We start from the raw sequence: 17,774 nt of genomic DNA, 5'->3' as shown, positions 1-17,774 counted from the left end.
TACAAAGTTCGTCAAACTTTATTGATACACTGCACAATCACAACCATCTCTTATTCTTGCCGAATTAGAAAAGGTTACAACTACAATGTAACATGCACAAATCTCAGGTAGTATAGCCACCCTCGGAATACAATGATCGACGGAAACTCAAGACTGGCCGTCGCGGCCGTTGGCGGGAGAGACCCGGGGGCCGTGCTCCCCCAGCCCTGGGCACCCAGCTGTTCCCCCCCGCCTCCCACCACCACCAAGCGTCCAAGCGCGGTCGCAAAGAGGTCTGCTGCTGAGCCGCAGCAGGGCCGGCCTCAGCCAGCCAACGCGTTCCTCACAATGGCACGTTACATGGCACGAGAAAGTCAAACACTGTCCCGCTGGAGGAGGACAGGGGAGGTGACCAGGCCCAGGGAGGAGAAGACCAGGGTTGGGCGCGGGAGGGCAGCCCCGGCTCTGCCGTCTCATCATCGCCTCCGCTCTCCGATATGCTGCGGCCTCTGGCCCTGCCTGTCTGGGGCTAGTTCAGGGTTTCTGCTGCAAGAGAGAAATTTGGGGCTGGCACGGGGAGGTGGGGCGGGGAGCATCACAGGGAAGGCGTTGAGCCGAGGCATCTCCAGTGCCCCAATGGGGTGGGCACGTGGGCAAGGATGCTCGTGCCGCCATGCCGGCTGAAGATGGTGGCATCCCTGCTCTGCGAAGGTGCCCACAGCCACAGGGTAGGACCAGGACCGCTGCCGGTGCCACCTGTCTGGGATGCCAGTGGAGAAGCGGAGCAGCATCGCAGGGAGGCCCACAGGACATGGACTCATCTGGTCAGTGCCATGCCGTGCCAGATCCCTGCCCATCAGGTAAGCCAGCGTGTCGTGCGTGCCACGGGCCACGTGGTTCTTGCTGATCGGTCATGGTAGATGTTGAACATCCAGGGAGTGGGAGCAGGAGCGTCCATTGAGATTTTTGTTGCTGTTGGGGTTTTTTTTTTGTGATAGCCTTGTGCCAGGTCCTGGGCGGCCCATTGAGAGCACGGATGAGGCGAAGTCACGGCTGCATAGAGGATTGGTGATGGCAGTCGGGGCCTCTGGCTCGGGGGTTTCTTTTGGGGGTTTTTTTTTTTTTTTTCTACCTTGCATGCCGAGGAGCGTCAGCCCCAGCTTCCTCACAGCCACATAAAGCAGGATGGTGGGGCAAGGACGCTGGTGGGTTGTTTTTTTTTTGGCAACGGCAGGGTTTGCATGGGAAAGACAGCGTGTGCATGGACGTTGCTCTTAAGCCATCTCGCTGGCGGAAGGGACAAGGCGTGGGGAGACAGCGGGTCAGGACAGGGATGCTTTGTGCGCTTGCTGAGTTGTAGAGTTGAGTCGCCTGGTCGCAGGCATAGGGTCCGGCGCCACAGGAGACTTTTCATGAGCGAGATGGGAGGGTCCGTCTCTGGACCACAGCCCCAGAGCACTCCCCGGAGGCCCTGGAGCGTCAGGAAGGCTCGGGGCAGCTGCCGCGTACTGAGCGATTGGGACAGCGGTGCCGGGTGCCATCAGGCCTGCAATTCTGTATGCGAGGAGGCGATGGAGCCGTCCTGGGCGGCAGGGTAGGGTGCGGAGGGTCCCAGGGTGGCTGGAGGAAGCACAGGGTAGAGTCTGGGCGCATCCATTTTGTTGTCGAAGCCGTGTCGCAGCAGGGAGGATCGGCAGGCCGCAAGCTGGGGCACAGGAGCCGTCCTTGTCCCTGTCGTGGTGGCGTAGGAAATTGGTGGAGTCCAGGCCTCCTCTGCGGAGTCAAATGCATCGGACTCTCCTCTCGGCAAGAGGAAAGGCAGAGTGAGCGCAGATGTTGCGGCTCAGGGGCACTCGCATGTGTCTGCCATCCCTCGGGGAGGCAGAGACGCTCAGCTGAACGGTACGGGGAGGCCAGACTGGGAAAGTGCGGAGCAGCTGACACGCAGACCTCGAGGCTGGGAGCACATGTTCCCGTCCCCTCCGGGTGCCTGCAGACAGGCAGGAGCATCAGAGCGGGAGGCAAAGGGGCTTGTCACTCTTATCATTGTCACTGTGCCCAGTGTTGGTGGTGCTGTGCTTTTGATGTGCAGGTTGGAAGGTGCTTGGAAAACAAGCCCGGAGAAACCTCCCCGACAAGGGCTGGGTCCTGCTGTCAGGGAGGGCAGCAGCAGAGCAGGCGGCGGACCAGAGCGAGGAGGGGACACGGTGGCAGTCCCCAGGGCTCACACTCCTGGGAGAGCCACCTCGCGCCCTCAGGAAGCTGAAGTTTTGTGGGGTGGCAGGGTATGATGTTATCTGGGAGAAAAGAGTAGTGGGAGATGCATGACCCTTGAAGGATTACTGGTTGTGTTGGATGACCCCCTTGGAAGGGCCTAGGAGCAGAGGTCGGGCCAGGTGGTGGGGTCCAGCGATGTCAGGGGTGCTTAGGGAGGAGATTTGGTGGCGAGAAGTGACATTCAGAACAGAGAGGGCTGAAGGCAGAGCCAGGGGGCTTCAAACTTGGGGTCTTGTTGGGCATAGGTGGCTTAGCAAGATGACAAAACAGACATTCCCGGCGACAGCTCTGGGTGGCACCCACCCTGACAGCTCCGTGCCCCCCCACGTCGGGGACGAGGCAGCCACGGGGAGCCCTGTCCATGCCGGACCACGTCCCTGGGGTGATGGTGGTGGGTGACAGTCTGGTGGCACGTGGTGGGATCTGTACAGCGTAACCGGCGGCGAGAACGATCCCGGCCGCGGGAGACGCGGCCATCCTCGGACGCTCGGCGACGCCGCCCGTCCTCCGGCGCATCGCCCGTCCGACGGAGAGGAGTCCTCGGGCGGCACGGCGGGCTGAGCCCGCGGCGGGGGAGAGGCGCGGCAGGGCCTCCCGGGACCCTCCGCTCCCTTATCAAAAGTCGAGGAGGAGGCGAGTGAGGAGGGTGGCCCAGAGGCAGAGGCCGGCGGCTGCCCGGGATGCTGCATTGCCGCCGTCGTGCACCGCTCCGGGCCCTGTGCAGGAGAGAAAAGAAGAGGAAGATGAGGGCAGTGAGCATAAGCAGTCGTGTTGTCACATGAAGGGAACTGCTCTCCCCATCCCACCTCCCTGTGCTGGGCAACCCACGGTGTGGATGCTGGGTGCTGCATCCTCCCAGGTGGGGATGGTGGTTTTGGCCATTGTTTGAAGAGCATTGTTGGTGTAGATGGTGGTGTGCGGTCCAGGTGGTCTCGAGGAGGTAGGCAAGGAGCTCAAGGGACATTTGGGGCAACGTGGTCCTTGTTTGAGGAGAAAGATGCCCCGGGCTGGTGCCAGTCTGGCCCTGCCACACTTGGAGGTCGCCCTCCTCGTGCGGCAGCAGATCAGAAGCAGCCACGCCGTGTCCCTGCTGGAAAACGTGGCAGGCCAGGCGTAACTTAGGATAAGGAACGCGCTCGGGGAGGATCCCGGCATCTGGAGGTTTTTCAGTACCGGGCAGCTGAGTTAAGTTGGCGAGGGGGTGTGCATGCATGCTGTTTGCCGTGGGGAGGCTGGGACAGCGACTCTCTGGGGAAGGCCCCAACAGGCTCTCGGGGGTCATGGGGTTTGGGGTGATGCAGGGCTTGTTCCTGTCTAGGACAGCCAGGGGAGTGGCGGCGAAGCGGAGCGACTGGATGCCCTTTCCCAGGGCGGAGCAGAGAGGATGATCAGCGAGGGAGGCTGCTGGGATGGACGCCTGTCATGCAGAGGAAGCCCATGATTTGACCAACGTGTCTAGGGCCATGGACCTCATGGACCATGAGTGCCAGAGCCACGCCACTGGGAGAGGCTGGGTGTGCATGCAGGTGGTGGGTCACGGTGCAGGGGCCTGGGGCGCAAATACAAGGTCGTGATCGGCAAGATGCAAACAAACAGCCATGAGAGAGCCACTGGGGACAGCCGAGACTGGAGACCTCAAACGCTGGGGTGCTGCACGACTTGCAGCCAGCAGTAAAGGCTCGCCAACACAGGAGGTGGCACTGTCCAGGCGCATTGGAGTCTCAGGTACATGGGGATATTTTTGGGGTCACCACGTGGGCAGGGTCATTGGCAGGCAGGCCAGGAGAGGAGGAGGACACGAGCAGGCAGCTGTCGGGGTACACATCCAGAGCAGAGGTTGTCAGATGAGGGTTGCCAGTCCGCCGAGGCAGGATGAGATGATGAGGGACAGGCACAGGGCAGGGACCAGGGTGGAGGGGTAGAGGGAGAGGTGGCATGGGTGCCCCAGGGCAGCCGGGTGCCTCGTTAAGCAGGTGAGCAGGGATTCAGATGGGCAGGTAGGTGGCTGGAATGGGCAGAGAGCCAGCGAGCAGGGCAGGACAGTCAGCAGATGGGCGGATAGAGAGGGTGGGAGCATGTCCCCACAGGCAAGGGGCAGCAGGGTTTTTTGGGAGGTTGAGCAGCCAGCTGGCTCGGAAGCCAGGTAGGTAGATGGCTTGGGGAGAGGTAGCCAGAGAGGTGGCTTGCCCTCTCTGGGTAGGACCAGTATCTGCCGGATGGCAAGCTGGGCAGAGGGGTTGGCTGGTGGGGGGTCTGTCTGGAGAGCCAGCTGGTGTGGTGTGTGGGCAGGGCTGTAATCAGGACGGGTTGCAGGGTAGGTAGAATGAGAGGCCGGGCCGAGGCCGCAAGTAGACAAGGAGTACATACATGAGGGTTGGAGGTTGTGCCAGGATGGCCCATTGGACAGCGAGATGGGCAGAGGGAAGCCTAGGAGGGTAGGTGTGGGTCATTGCAGGTGGCTGGGCGGGTCCGTGGGACCAGTGAGGGACAGAGAGTGGGAGAGGAGATGGTGGGCACGGAGCAGAAGCGGGTGAGCCAGGGGCCTGGCAGCACCGTGAGGTAGATCAGCAGGCGGGTGCGTCGGTGGAGCAAGAGGTGGGCGGCTGGAGATGGGAGGGCAGGCGGGCGTAGCTGGAGTGTGAGATGAGGTCTTTTGCTGTCTCCCTGCCTCTGTGTCTGATTCTGTCCCTGATTCTCCCTCTTGATCCTTGTTTTTCTGTCTCTCTCTGTGTCCCAGTTGGCCCTGTTCCGTGTCGCCTCATCTCTGTCCCCCTCTGTGTCTGTTTGTCTCCCTCTGTCTCCATGTCTCCTCCTGTCCCTGTGTGCCTCTGTCTCCTTCTGTTTCCCTTTCTCTTCCTCTGCCTGTGTTTTGCAGCATCTTCCTCTGTCCCTGCTTCTATCTCCCATCTGTCCCTCCTCGCCTCTGTCTCTCTCCGAGTCCTTATCTCTGTCCCTGCCTTGTGCTCTGGGACCCCTTTTCTCTGCATCTGTTTCTCTCCCTCTCTCCCCACCTTGTCTCAATTCTTACTCCCCTTTGGGTCTCCCTCTTGATGTTTGTGTGCATCTCCCTGCCTTTCTTCCTCTATCTCCCTGCCTCCATTACCCCTTCTGTCTCTGTCCGTTGCCTGGGGTCTTCCCTCCCGTCTGTGTCACGGTGTGCCAGTCTTCTGTAACTCTCCATCTGCCTTGCTGTCGGTTCTCTTTTATCTCTGTGCGGTTCTGCCTGGCTCCCTCTCTCCCTGCTTCCCTTTGTCTGTTTCCCTGAATCCCCTCTTTCTCCCTTTCCTTCTTTCTATCATCTCTCTCCTGCCCTGTCCCCCTCTCTCCTTTTGTCTGAGACGGCTCCCTCTCTTTCTTGGATGTTGTCTTGTCCACGTCTGTCTGTCCCCATCTCTCTCTCTCCTTGTCTTGGTCTCCCTCTCTACCCAATTTGCTTTTATTTCTTTTGTTCTGTGTCCCTCCCTCTACCGACCTCCCTGTCTGTCTCTAGATCCTGGTCTTTCCCATTTCTCTCTCTTCTTTCTCAGCATTCCTGCATCTTCTCTCCCCCTCTCTGTCTTCTCACTGGGTGTCTCTCTCTCTTTTTGTCCCTCTCCCTCTCTACAGCCAGCAAACATTCACGGGACTCCTGGCATACGTGGAGATGGACAGGCACCCACGCGGATGGATGGGGACCAACCTGCACATGCGTGTGACGGGAAGAGGCTGAGATGCAGAGACAGACACACAGTCCAAGGCAACCGAGAGATGAGTGAGCGGCACGTGGGATACGAGCGAGGGTGCCTCTGCGGTCCCAAAGTGCACACCCAGGGACCACCACAGATAGGAAGACCAAGAAAGAGCCTCATCACCACACAAGATGTGCACAAACACACAAGACAGACACACCACATGTTGACAGACAAACAGGGACAACCAGACACTCTGCAGCACGGCTGAAGACACCCCGAGACTCCACACCGTACACGCGTTCACCCACCAATCTGGCCACCACCTTATGCTCGCCCACAGCGACGATGCTGCGACGGCACTGGGCACAGCCATACGCCTCTACGCAGACCCACGCGCAGTCCAAAGAACCTCTGCCGACCCCAGCTACAAACCCTGAACTCCTCGCCAACACCCACGCACGCAGATTTGCCCCGCTTCGGATGCTACTGAGGACACGGCACCCGCACGAGCAAGCACAGGCGCAAGGGCTCCGCAAACCCACGCGGGCGCAACCCAACCGCCCCGCGGGCTGCGCAGGAACCTGCCCTGCTCTGCCCAAATCAAGGGCAGATCAAGGCCAAATCAAGGCTCGTGCGCGCGAAGGACCCCCGTGGTTGCAGCCCTATGCTAAGGAAAGATTAATGCCCCACCCCCTCCCCAGTGTAGGTGAACCCCTGCATGCTGACAAACTACTGTTTTGTTTACTGAAATAAATAAATAAAGGTTTTTATCCTGACATACGTTATCATCTTGCTCACAATACCCCTCCACTTAGCAACACGCATGCACCCCGTTGACAACACAGGACCGCTCTCTGTCCTCACGTGGTGCCCGCACCCTCTCCGACCTGCCATGGGGTAATGGAAAGGAGGGGGGACAATCAGACTTTGGGATCAACCCCCCCCCCCCAACTACAAGGCCATACACCAGACCATTCCAGGACAAAAGGAAAAAAACATACCAGACCACAATAGATTACACAAGACCAGAACACTGTAGAACCTGATAGACCAGACTAGGACGGACTAACCTGGCACTAAGAACCACACAATGGGTTAGAACACAATAGTCTAGCCCAAATCACATCTGACCTGGTTGATTAGAACACAAGACAACAGACCAGAACAGAGGAGAAGGGAACAGGACACAGCTTAGACCCAAACAGAAGAGACCAGGCCAGGGGAGAGGAGAACCGGTCAGAATAGAATAGACCAGATCGGACCCTAACAAAACACAGGTTACAACAGACCAGAGCCAAACAGAATACAACAGGCCAGACTGGAGTGGGATGGACTTGACTGGAATGGAACAGAGCAGGGCAGGCCAGTACAGAATAGAATACACCAGGACACCATGAATTAGAATACAACACAATAGGCCAGCCCAGAATAGACCCACACCCAATAGGCCAGGACAGACCATGACAGCCCAGAATAGCGGCAATTAGAACAGACCGGAGGAGAATATAATGCCATAGACCAGACAAGAATGGACCGTGCTGAGATGGAGCAGAAGGGAACAGATTAGTGTGTCCTGATAGAATGCAACAGATGAGACTCAAGGAGCCCAGAACAGACCAGACCCAAACAGCACACCGTTAGCACAGTATACAGAATAAAATGGGGGGAAAACACCAGGACCACACTACACTACATTAGTTCCTGTGGAATGGCCCTTGAGGCTGGCAGAGCCCTTCAGGCCTGACCTAACCATCCAAGCGTGTCACTAAAGGTGTCACCCCGCCACTCCCTTGGTGCCAACGAGCATGGGCCATCCCCTCGGGGAAGCTCGCTCCAGTGTAAGAACACCCTCGCAGGAAAGGTGCAGTTCCTACTCATCAGACCCTCCCCTGGCACGGCACGGCTCTTCTCAGCTGCGCTTCCCAGTGCCGGTGAGGACCAATTGATAGCTCCCTTTCTGCTTCCTCACCTCACGAGGCTGAACGGCACCTTAACATCCTTCCATCCTTCTGAGAAGGTGAGCCCAGAACACCACAAAATGCACAAGGCAAGGCCGTGCCAATGCTGTGACACTGGTGACAGGCACTGTTTCCAGGGGGCTGCTCTCCGGCCCCTTCTCGCCCAGTCTGCATTGCCTCACAGGATGTTGTGAGGGACAGCTTCAAAAGCCCATCTACATTCTAGAAACACAACATAAAAATCACAGAATCATAGACTCTTTAAGGTTGGCCAAGATCTCTAAGAAGATAAAAGAAGTCCAACCATCAACCTAAGAAGACCACCATGTCCACTAAACCATGTCCTGGAGTGTTTTTGGAACATCTGCCACCTCCTCTGGCACTCCAGGATTAATCCTGTCCAGATCTGTGGCTTTATGGGTGTTCCACCCATACTATCAATCAGTCCCTTACGATCTCAGGGTCTGCAACAGGAACATCACCCCTCCCAACCACAGCTCCATTCGTGCCCCTGTGAAGCTTGACTGCTCTACCAGAGACACTACCATTTCTTTTTTTTCCACCCAAACACAGAGACGAGTTCCCTGCTAGGCTGACGAGCTGGCCTGCTCCTGTGCCATCAAATGCCAGTTCTTAAAACCAAACCAGTGCTCAACTGATGGCTGGTCAACCAAGCCCTCAAAAGTGCATTCTGAAGGGCTGCTTGCGCTTTCCCGCATTCCCCTTGCCACAGGGACACGCCACAGCTACACGTCACCTTCCTCAATGACAGCTGGCCAGTCCACCATTCCTCAAAAGTCCTGTCAAGTCCACCTTCCTGCCCTGAGCACCACCGCAAACTGTCCCACTGCAGCTTACACCGCCCGGCCTGCCAGTACAACACAACAACTGCTGGTAGTCCTACCAGTACAACACCTGGGAAAAACCCCACACTCTGCACCCGAAGCGCATGCTCACCTGCCTTGGGCCCGCTCCTCAGCCCCGTGCTCCAGCGATGCTGCAGCTCAGGCAACAGCCCCTTCTCCGCCCACGGTCCCAGCTCCGCAAAGACAAACAGCTGCCAGTCGGTTGACTCTGCTGCATGTCCCTAAACACCCGTGAGCTCGCGAGCGCCGTGCCCACCACCAACCACCACCTGCCTGTGTGTGCCCACTCAGGCCAACACAGATCTCATCATCTCTGCGGGACCTTGCCGTTTGGGGCTTCTGCCATTCGGCACCTCGACAGGCTGGCAACATTGAATACAGCCAGCTCCACTCCATCACTGGCCGCCCACCTTGCCTCCTCTTCCTCTTCATCCTCCTCATCCTCCTCCTCCGCCTCCTCACTCTACCTTGCTGGAAAAAAAACAGGGCACCTACCATACAGGATGATGCTGGCGTTGGTGTTGCCCAGCTTGTTCGTGGCCACGCACGTGTAGTTGCCGTAGTCCTTCTCCGAGACATTGAAGAAGGTCAGCGTCGACAGGCGGCCCTTGCTCTCAATCCGCACGCCCTCCAGCCCGTTCGCTAACCTGCGGGGAAAAGGGACAAAAATGGCACTCAGAGCGCCGTGCTGGCACTCTGCAACATATCTTGCCCCTTCCCAGGGCATCCCTTCCCTTCCCACCAGCTAACACCACTATACACCCACACCCACGTGTTCCTCCAGTGGACCCCACCCTGCATCCCACCAAGAATCACAGAATCACAGAATTATCAAGATTGGAAAAGACCTAAAAGATCATCCAGTCCAACCACCACCAATACTTCTCAGCTAAATCACATCCCTCAACACAACATCCAAACGTTTCTTGAACACCCCCATGGTCGGTGACTCCACCACCTTCCTGGGCAGTGCATTCCAGTGCCTGACTACCCTTTCCGAGAAGTAATATTTCGTAATGTCCAGCCTGAATCTCCCCTGGCGCAGCTTGAAACCATTGCCTCTAGCAAGATGAGCTCTTCACCCCACCACGCTGCCCAAAAGCATGCCATGCTCTCCATCTCATAACCAACCCATCTCCCTGCCTGGGCGATGTGGCCCATGTCAACTCCCATGAGCCACAACCACCATCCCCAGGAGAAACAGCCCTGGGCCCCACTCAGACCCACCAAAATGAGGTGATCCCAGTCTTCCTCCACACAAGCCCCCACCAGACCCCTCTGCCTCCTCACCTTGTCATGCTCCGGCCCCAAGGCTGGCATGGTTGCCCTCCACCCCGCCCCAGTCTCTCTGTCCCCCACAGCCCCTCACCTGGTGTCCTCCTTGAACCACTGAAACTCTGCCACGGGGACGGCCGAGGCCTCGCACTGCAGGATGCCCTTCTGGCCCACCGAGGCACCCGTGTTCTTGGCGTTCGAGATGTACGGCGGGTCTGCGGAGATGCCGTGTCACATCACGCTGGGCCGCATGCACCCACCCCACCACAATTCCCCCGTCCCTTGCACTCACAGTTGACGGTGACTTTGACTTTCCGCACATCCGGGACCGCCACATCGTTGACGGCGCTGCACTCATACTCCCCGGACTGCTCCCGCGTGATGCCCGTGATCTCCAGGTACTCGTCCTCACTCACAAAGCCCTGCCCTGAGAGACATCCCGAATGCTTGGTGTTGTCAGCCACGGACGCTGACACCAGGACCTCCCCCACACCCCTGCTCTGCCCTCTGCCTTTGCACCGGGCGTCCCCTTGATCCAGGAAGCTTGGGACATCACTTAGCAAGCACCCTCATCCCCATACCACCTTCATGCCACCCCAGACACCTCTATGGGGATATCCATCCATCCCACAGTGGCTGGGCGAGAGCTCCTCCTTGGACCCAGGTGGCTCATTCATGGAGCCCTGAGTGTGGTCTCACCTTTCCCAGAGAGGTGCCGCCACGTGACGGTGGGCTCTGGTCTCCCGAAGGCCAGGCACATGAGGGTCACGCTGCTGCCCTCATTCACGGTGATGTCCGACGAGATGTTGACGATCTGGGGGGGAACTGCAAGACACAAAGTACAGCAAAGCCACCATCAACACACCAGCTCGCCAGGCCCCACCGGGCACGCAGCCCGGAAGCCTCAGCCGCGAGATCTGCCCCGTCACCAGACGAAAGCATCCAACCCCATTGCCCCATCTGGTTGCTGACTCCGTGTCTCCAAACCAGCATCTCGGACCAGAGTCGAGTGTGCAGCTGCCCCCTCCCGCTGCAGCCGAGACCTCGATAACCAGCTCTCGTTATGGCCTGCGACAAGGCTTATATTTTAGCATATTTATTAAAGCTGTTTAAATTACTGAGCGTCTGCTCCATTCAATACCGGCCACGGTGATTTATATTCCTCTATCCCCAGATACTCCATCTAATAAATAACTTGGCAATCTCCGCACCCACCCATAAATATCCCCAGCCCTGGCAAAAAAAAAGCAATTAAAGCCCGCTCACCGACGCCACTTCCCAGTGCCCAGTGGCCCCCAAAAAAGGTCTGCGCCCCGGGGAGCGAACGGGGCCGTACAAAACGACCCATCCAAAATGGAACACCACACCTACAGCACTGGGAAGGATGCGCTGCGTCCCCTCCCTGAGCACGTAACACGGTGAGAGCCTCAGCGTGGCCAACCCTTCCGCTGAGGGCTCTCCCATGATCCCTGGGATGATGGCTCTGAGCTTCACCAGCCTTCAAAAAAAAAAAACCAAGGTGCCAAGCAAGCCTCCCGCTCTCCCAGCCGCTTCCCTCCCCGCTGCAGAAGAGGCGGCGTGGCGGGATGAGCTGTGGCAAAGACGTGGCACGGTCCCCGCAGCCCGGCGGATCCCGCGAGGCAGTAAATTTCCCAGCAACCTGACACATTAATATAGAAGTACAGTCTGTTATAGCAGAGGAAGATTGTCTGAGTCCTTCAGGGGAAAGCTGCAATCCAAAAATGAAAAGCGTGTGCCGGCCACCGCTGGAAAACGTCGTTAACGCTCAGAGCCAGCTCCAATGGCGCGGCCCCGATGAACTCTGCGGCAGGAAGGCTGCCGATTGCCCTTCCTCGCTTAGACAAGGAGATGACATTATTCCCTGTTACCACATCCTCGCACCTCTCCCCTCCGTTACCAGCACCTCTAACAGGTGCCAGGAATATCCAAACCCAACAGCAGCACCCACAACCAGGCATTTGTCGCCCGCTCACAAGCCTGCAAACCAGCATCTGCACCAGCTTTGGCGCGAGACGACAGCGGCACCGTTAGCCGATGCCGAGACTCCATCCCTGCTCCAGACCGCAGCCTTTCTCTCCCTTGTGCCCTCTCACCTACAAAAGCCACGGAGCTGGACGAGAGTGACAGCATGCGTAACAATATACCACTACCAAAAAGTACTATGGCCCCAGCGCTCCCGTTTGGCAAGCCAAGGATGCCGATGCAGCGGGCAGACCTGTCAGCAGGGAGGGAACAGCACCTCCTGAACCACCCTGTCGTAGCCCCAATGTGCTGCCATGCCACTGTGCTGCCCACCCTCAACCAATCGGGAATGCCCTTGAGAGCCGGCAGGGATGTGCAGCGGAAGGACGCCCATGAAGAGCGTAGGGACCCAGTCGGACGGCTCGATACCCTGCTCCAACAGCGATCGTTGCTTACGAGGTTCCCAGGACATGGAGAAGGACATCTAAAGACCTTGATTACATTTCTATAGATCCTGCCAGCCGGGCTGGTGAGCACAGCATCTCAAGGGCATGCCGGCTTCGCCCCGGGGCGGGACTTCATCCCACGGGACGAGCGGGTGGGAGCTGGGCCTGTGCGGAGACGTGGCCAGCAGCAGATGGGACCAGAGCAGCAGCAAACATGACCACACAGATAAAACCAACGTGTGGTCATTCCCTGAGGCCAAGGTACAGCCAAGGCACACGCATGGCTGCCTGGAAAAATGCATCCTGCCAGAGCTTATCCCCATATCAAGATGGGGACAACTTGGGATCAGTGCAGGGCACAAAGTCCAAAGGTTCTCCCGTCCCCCATAGAGCCCTCCCGGTCCCCATAGCCCTGCTAATACCTTGCAGCCCCCCTGCCTTCCTTGTAAGAGACTATGACTGCAAGCAACTTGCACGCAGAATAAATCCCAAGGAAGCAAGGAACGGCATGGTCTCGCCGGAGCGGCGAGCGGCCCGTGGAGGATTTCATCAACCCTACGTAATATTAATCATGGGTAAGTTAATGCATAATGTTTGGTAGGCCAAAAAATACATTTGCGCTGTAATTTCTTGTTTGTTCGGAAAGCCGGCGAGAGAAATTGAATGTGAAAGCGATGCCACTAAATTCAATAACAATAAGCCCATGATTTATCTCCTTCCTTTACTGCGCAAGACCCAAACCGTCGACGCGCTGATTCACACTCTCCGTCAGACCCGGGTGCATGAAAAACAACCGGAGAGCTCGGACCTTGCGAGCTGCTACCAGACGCCCAACCGTGAGGCGGGATGGCCACCGCCTTGCCCAGGGAGGTGCAAGTCCTGCCCACGCCGGCGAGGACGTCCCTTCCCTGCTAAACCGTGTGGGAACAGCCAGCACGGCAGTAATCACCGCGTGATCGTTGACTACACGTGACACCGACACATGCGACCGCGCGCAGGCTGACTCATCTCCCAGCCGCTCCTTAGCGCCGATCCCTACTGGAGGCGCTCGCCGTCACGGCCCCGGACTATTTTTAGCTGCCAGATCATTACCGCTGCACGCCTTGGAGCGGAGAGCCTGCGCGAGCGCCGCGCTGACACATACAACTGATGTCTCTCCTCCACATCGTTAACTCCTAATCCATTAAAAGAGACCTCTTCCTATATCTTTGATAAAGCAAGATGATAGATAGATACCCAAGGGCTCTTCAAACCACCGGATGATGGCCACTTGTCCGCCTTTACCCACAGAAAGGGTCCCCTTAGGGCCGGCCCTGCCCACAGATGGGGACATCTCACCTTCTGTCCTCGTTTGGGGAGGTTACAGCCTCCATGGACACGGTCCCACCTACAGCGGTAGGGTAGCGGTACCTCAAATATCCCGGCCTGGCAAGCAGCGTGCCACGCCGCCGCCTCGCATGCTCTACAGGTGCTTCATTTTCCACGGAGATCTTCCCTTTCTCTGCTCTAGGTCTCAAACACTCCCTTTTCCCAGCCTTTCCCCGGTAAAATGCACTTTGTGTGATCCTTTTACGGGAAAGGATCATAACACACACATTTCAAACCTCCTTTCTACTGTAGAGAAAAGATTTTTCCAGCCTGGCTGGAAAAACACCCTTCCTACAGATGCCTTCGAAGCCTGGGACCGTCACGTAGCGCATCCCCACCATCTCCACACAGATTGGGAGCCCTCCCCTGGGACTGGACCGCGACACTGTGAGACCCACTGGAGTCAAACGCAAAGGCATCAACAAGCCGGCACAGACCCCCTCCATGAGAGCGAGCCCAAATTCCGACCACACCAGGGACTGAACGCGCAAGAGATGTCGCAAAAATGAAAGGTGGGCATTGAGCACCTTTTTCTCAGCAGTCTCCCGCCCGCTTGCCACCAGGTTTTCACGTGGAGACGGGGAAAGCAATAAACCCAAAACTCGGAGCGTTATACCTACTGTGTAACCACCTGTCAGTAAATTTATGAACAATTAGGAAGCGAGAGTGCTTCCCAGGGAGCTATTTGTGCGCGCGCTAAAACGTTCTTTCTGTTCGGAAATATAATAGGGAAACAACTTCTCCAGTTCTCCCCCCTCTTCCTCATTTTCCCTTTTTGCTGTAATTAATCAGCTGCTGTTGTGCTGTTGTTCCGTTGGCTCCTGGTCCCCACAGCACATCCTGATGCCTCTGACAGCCCCGCTCCGGCCGGCTCCTCTTCACCAGTTTCACGAAGCCTCGAGAACGGGTGCCCAAGGACGCTCTCAGGGTGCTCCCTGTCCCATCTCTTCCGCCGCATTCTGGTCTGGATCTAGTCTTAGCACATCATGCCAGCCACCTTAAGGCTGTTCCCACCGTGAAGGTGGGTGCTGTTTTCTTCCTGCCAGTTGGGCTCTTCCTCATTCCAGACCTTCCCCCTCTCCGTGCCCTGGCTCCTTCGTTCCTCTGTCATTTCTCCCCCTTGCTGCCTCCCACGCTTTTGATGCTCAGTGCTTTTCTGCATGCACATTTCCTTTTCTCTTCCTTTTGTTCTACAAGTCTCTGGACTTTTCTTCTCTTTTTTTGATTTGTTTTGTTTTTATTCCACCTCCATTTGCTTCTCTCTTCGATCACTGCTGTTCCTTCCAGCTCTTCTCTGGGCTCACCTCGGATTGGAATTCGCCGCCACATCACGGCCAGTTGCTGCTGCATCTCTCCCGTTTGGCTGTCTTCACTCTCTTGCCCATTCCCTGTTTCATCAGGGAGGGAAGAAGGGTAAGATGGGGGTCCAGTTGCTTCTTTCAAACCTGTTCCCTTCCCAGGACACTGGTCTACATTGGTTTTCATGGGTGCTCCTTTCCTTCTGTGCAGGCACAACTGGATGAGGGTCGGTGGACGTTGGCCACCACCTCTGGTGACACCAGCATCACTCAGCAAAACCAGACGTGTATTTCAGGGAGACTTGGAAAGCCCACCAGAGCAGCAGGGCTCTTTCCCACTGAGCCACTTCAGGAGCCCATCACTGACCCCCTTCATTGGGGGGGGGCTAGAGGTGGCTCTACGGGAGCACAGAGGAGAGGTCACCTCCCGCTGCCGTCAGTGGAGAAATTGCTGCGGCGTTCCCGGACGGCCCTGCTCATCGCTGGCCACAGCCAAACCATGTCCACTGCCACAACTTACACGCCCGCAGGCACCCTGTCGTGACCCTTACAGGCTCAGGAGAGCTGAACAGAGCGGAACACCGATGAAAATGCATCAGGATCCCTGGGTGGAGCAGTCCTGGATGGCAGAACAGCACAGCACCTTGCCAGGCAGCCTCCGTGCTCCCACTCCCACGAGATACTGTCAGCTGCCAGGCGAAGCGAGCTCGGCTCCTGCAAACACATGAAGGGCCTGAACGCTGCATCCCAACCTGCCTCTTCCTCAGGGGAAAAAAAAAACATTTCCCTGCAACCTGCTGCTGCAATGACACCTTGCCTACCTCGGAATGAAAAAAAAAACCCTTTTCCATCTCAGCATCTCCCCCGACTCTTCCTAACGCTGCTTATGCTAATTGATTTTTCTTCTCTGTGGTTGCTTGCGGTTGCGCATCGGACGTTTTACAGCACATTTACTGCACACTGTCTCTTTTCCTCACCATCATCTTGCTTCTTAGGTGGACCAAAAGAAAAAACCCGGACCACCTCGGAAGGGGTAAGTATCCCAAGTGTAGATAAATCTGCCAAGGAGGGAGGCGAGCTTGCTCCGGGCTGAGCTGCATCTGCTTCCGTACACCACGTATACGTCCCTTACGCCAAACTCTCTCCCGTCTAAATACGAAGTATTTAATACATAAGCACTTTCTACGTTTCGAGTCTGTTATCAGGTCTTTCCTACGACAACTGAAGAAGGCTGAGCCGCTCCCCTCGCCTCCCCGTGCGCCCGTGCAGCCTCCTGGTAAGGTTTTAATAAGTATCGCAGCCTCGGCTCCTGCCTGGATATCAAAGGTAGAGCGATAAAAGCTAGCTTAACTGCGGCCGTGGTGAAATCTGTGGTGCTGAGGGGAGCCCGGAGCACCGTTTACATCAGGCAAAAAGAGCTCAACAGGGATAACATGGGGCAGGAGGGCTGCCCTTCCAGAGATTTGAGGAGCCAGTTGTTATCAGGAAGAAGGAAAAAAAAAAAAAATAAAGCCTCAATTTGCTTTTGAGACATTTACTGAAGAGCTACACCTGCATGGGTGCCACGTGGAGAGGTGACAGATGCACCGAGGGACACGGGACGGGATCTGGGAGAGCATCCTTACACAGATTCAGAGAACCAACCGCACAGCCACAACCTCGTGACTGGAAATGAAGGTCCTTCCAAACCTGTCCTGGCCCCCAGGGCGAGGAAAGCGGCGTGACGCCGAGACAGAAAAATGGATTGCGCTGACCAGAAACAGTAACAATGCCGACAGCCGGGAGAGCTTTTAATGAAAAATCTATGGTGAGCAGGATTAAGGCTGTACAGAGGAGGGTTCTCTACATAAATCAGAAACAGAGGACTTCAAAGGAATACCAAAGACCACTATTAGGGAGCAATGGCCAGTATCGACGTTCAGTGCCGAGATCTCTGCCCAGATCCTAAAGCGCGCGGATCCTAAAGCGATGCCGCGCTACACTGCGCCGCTTCGGCACGTGCGGCCTCCTCTCTACAGCTGCTGCTGCAAGGGGGATGGCGGGCTTGCTCTTTCCCAGAGCATTTAGGGCAAAAGACACAGCTTACACCAAAACGTCGACCCCGAGCTCTGCTTTTCAGGCTGAAATAAACCCCGCACCCTGAAACGGCCCACGCCAAGGAGGCACGGCTGTGTCCTGCCTGCGGCCTACCACGCTCCTTGCACCAAAACCATCATGGTGCGACGCAGTAAGATCTCCCAGCTCGTTGGAAGTGGCTCAACGAGATTAAACGGCAGCTGTCTCTGCATTCTTTACTCTCCCTAAAACACACCGGCATGCCAAAAGCACCACGCACATCCCTGAAAGCGTCTGCCCCATTCTCATGAGGTAGTCCTCTGAAAAAAAAAGGAAAAAAGAAAAAAAACAACAAAAAACCCCTCTGGCTTCCTGCCATCTAGGCTCTTATAAACCCTTGTTAACGGCTGTTGTAATGAACCAATCCAAGAGACATATTAATAACGACACTAAGAGACACATTTACTGTTGACTGCGACTCCCTGGCAGATTTATCGCTGGGTTGCTAGGAGGGAAGGCCGGGCCCCGCAGTAGCACAATTAAAACCCGATTGAACACGGGGACAAAGAATCAATACTCTTTCCAGCCAACTTTGAGT

At 56.7% G+C, this 17,774-nt stretch overlaps 1 protein-coding gene across 7 annotated transcripts in view; it reads right to left on the bottom strand.

Annotated features, from left to right (window-relative positions):
- The window catches only part of OPCML (opioid binding protein/cell adhesion molecule like), a 265,593-nt gene continuing 247,819 nt past the window's right edge, over positions 1–17,774 (bottom strand). For all 7 annotated transcript variants that reach the window (XM_086765986.1, XM_086765988.1, XM_086765992.1 and 4 more), the window contains 5 exons: positions 10,726–10,851; positions 10,319–10,453; positions 10,121–10,241; positions 9,247–9,398; positions 1–2,972 (listed from right to left, as the gene is read on the bottom strand). In XM_086765986.1, the coding sequence (XP_086622112.1) occupies positions 2,872–2,972; positions 9,247–9,398; positions 10,121–10,241; positions 10,319–10,453; positions 10,726–10,851 (635 nt within the window). In that variant the 3' untranslated portion in view covers positions 1–2,871. The remainder of the gene's footprint in view (positions 2,973–9,246; positions 9,399–10,120; positions 10,242–10,318; positions 10,454–10,725; positions 10,852–17,774) is intronic.

Source organism: Chlamydotis macqueenii, chromosome 24 (assembly GCF_036417535.1).
Source record: "Chlamydotis macqueenii isolate bChlMac1 chromosome 24, bChlMac1.mat, whole genome shotgun sequence".
NCBI lineage: Eukaryota > Metazoa > Chordata > Aves > Otidiformes > Otididae > Chlamydotis > Chlamydotis macqueenii.
Note: the sequence above shows the minus strand (reverse complement) of the source record. Positions and strands in the feature narration are given on the sequence as shown.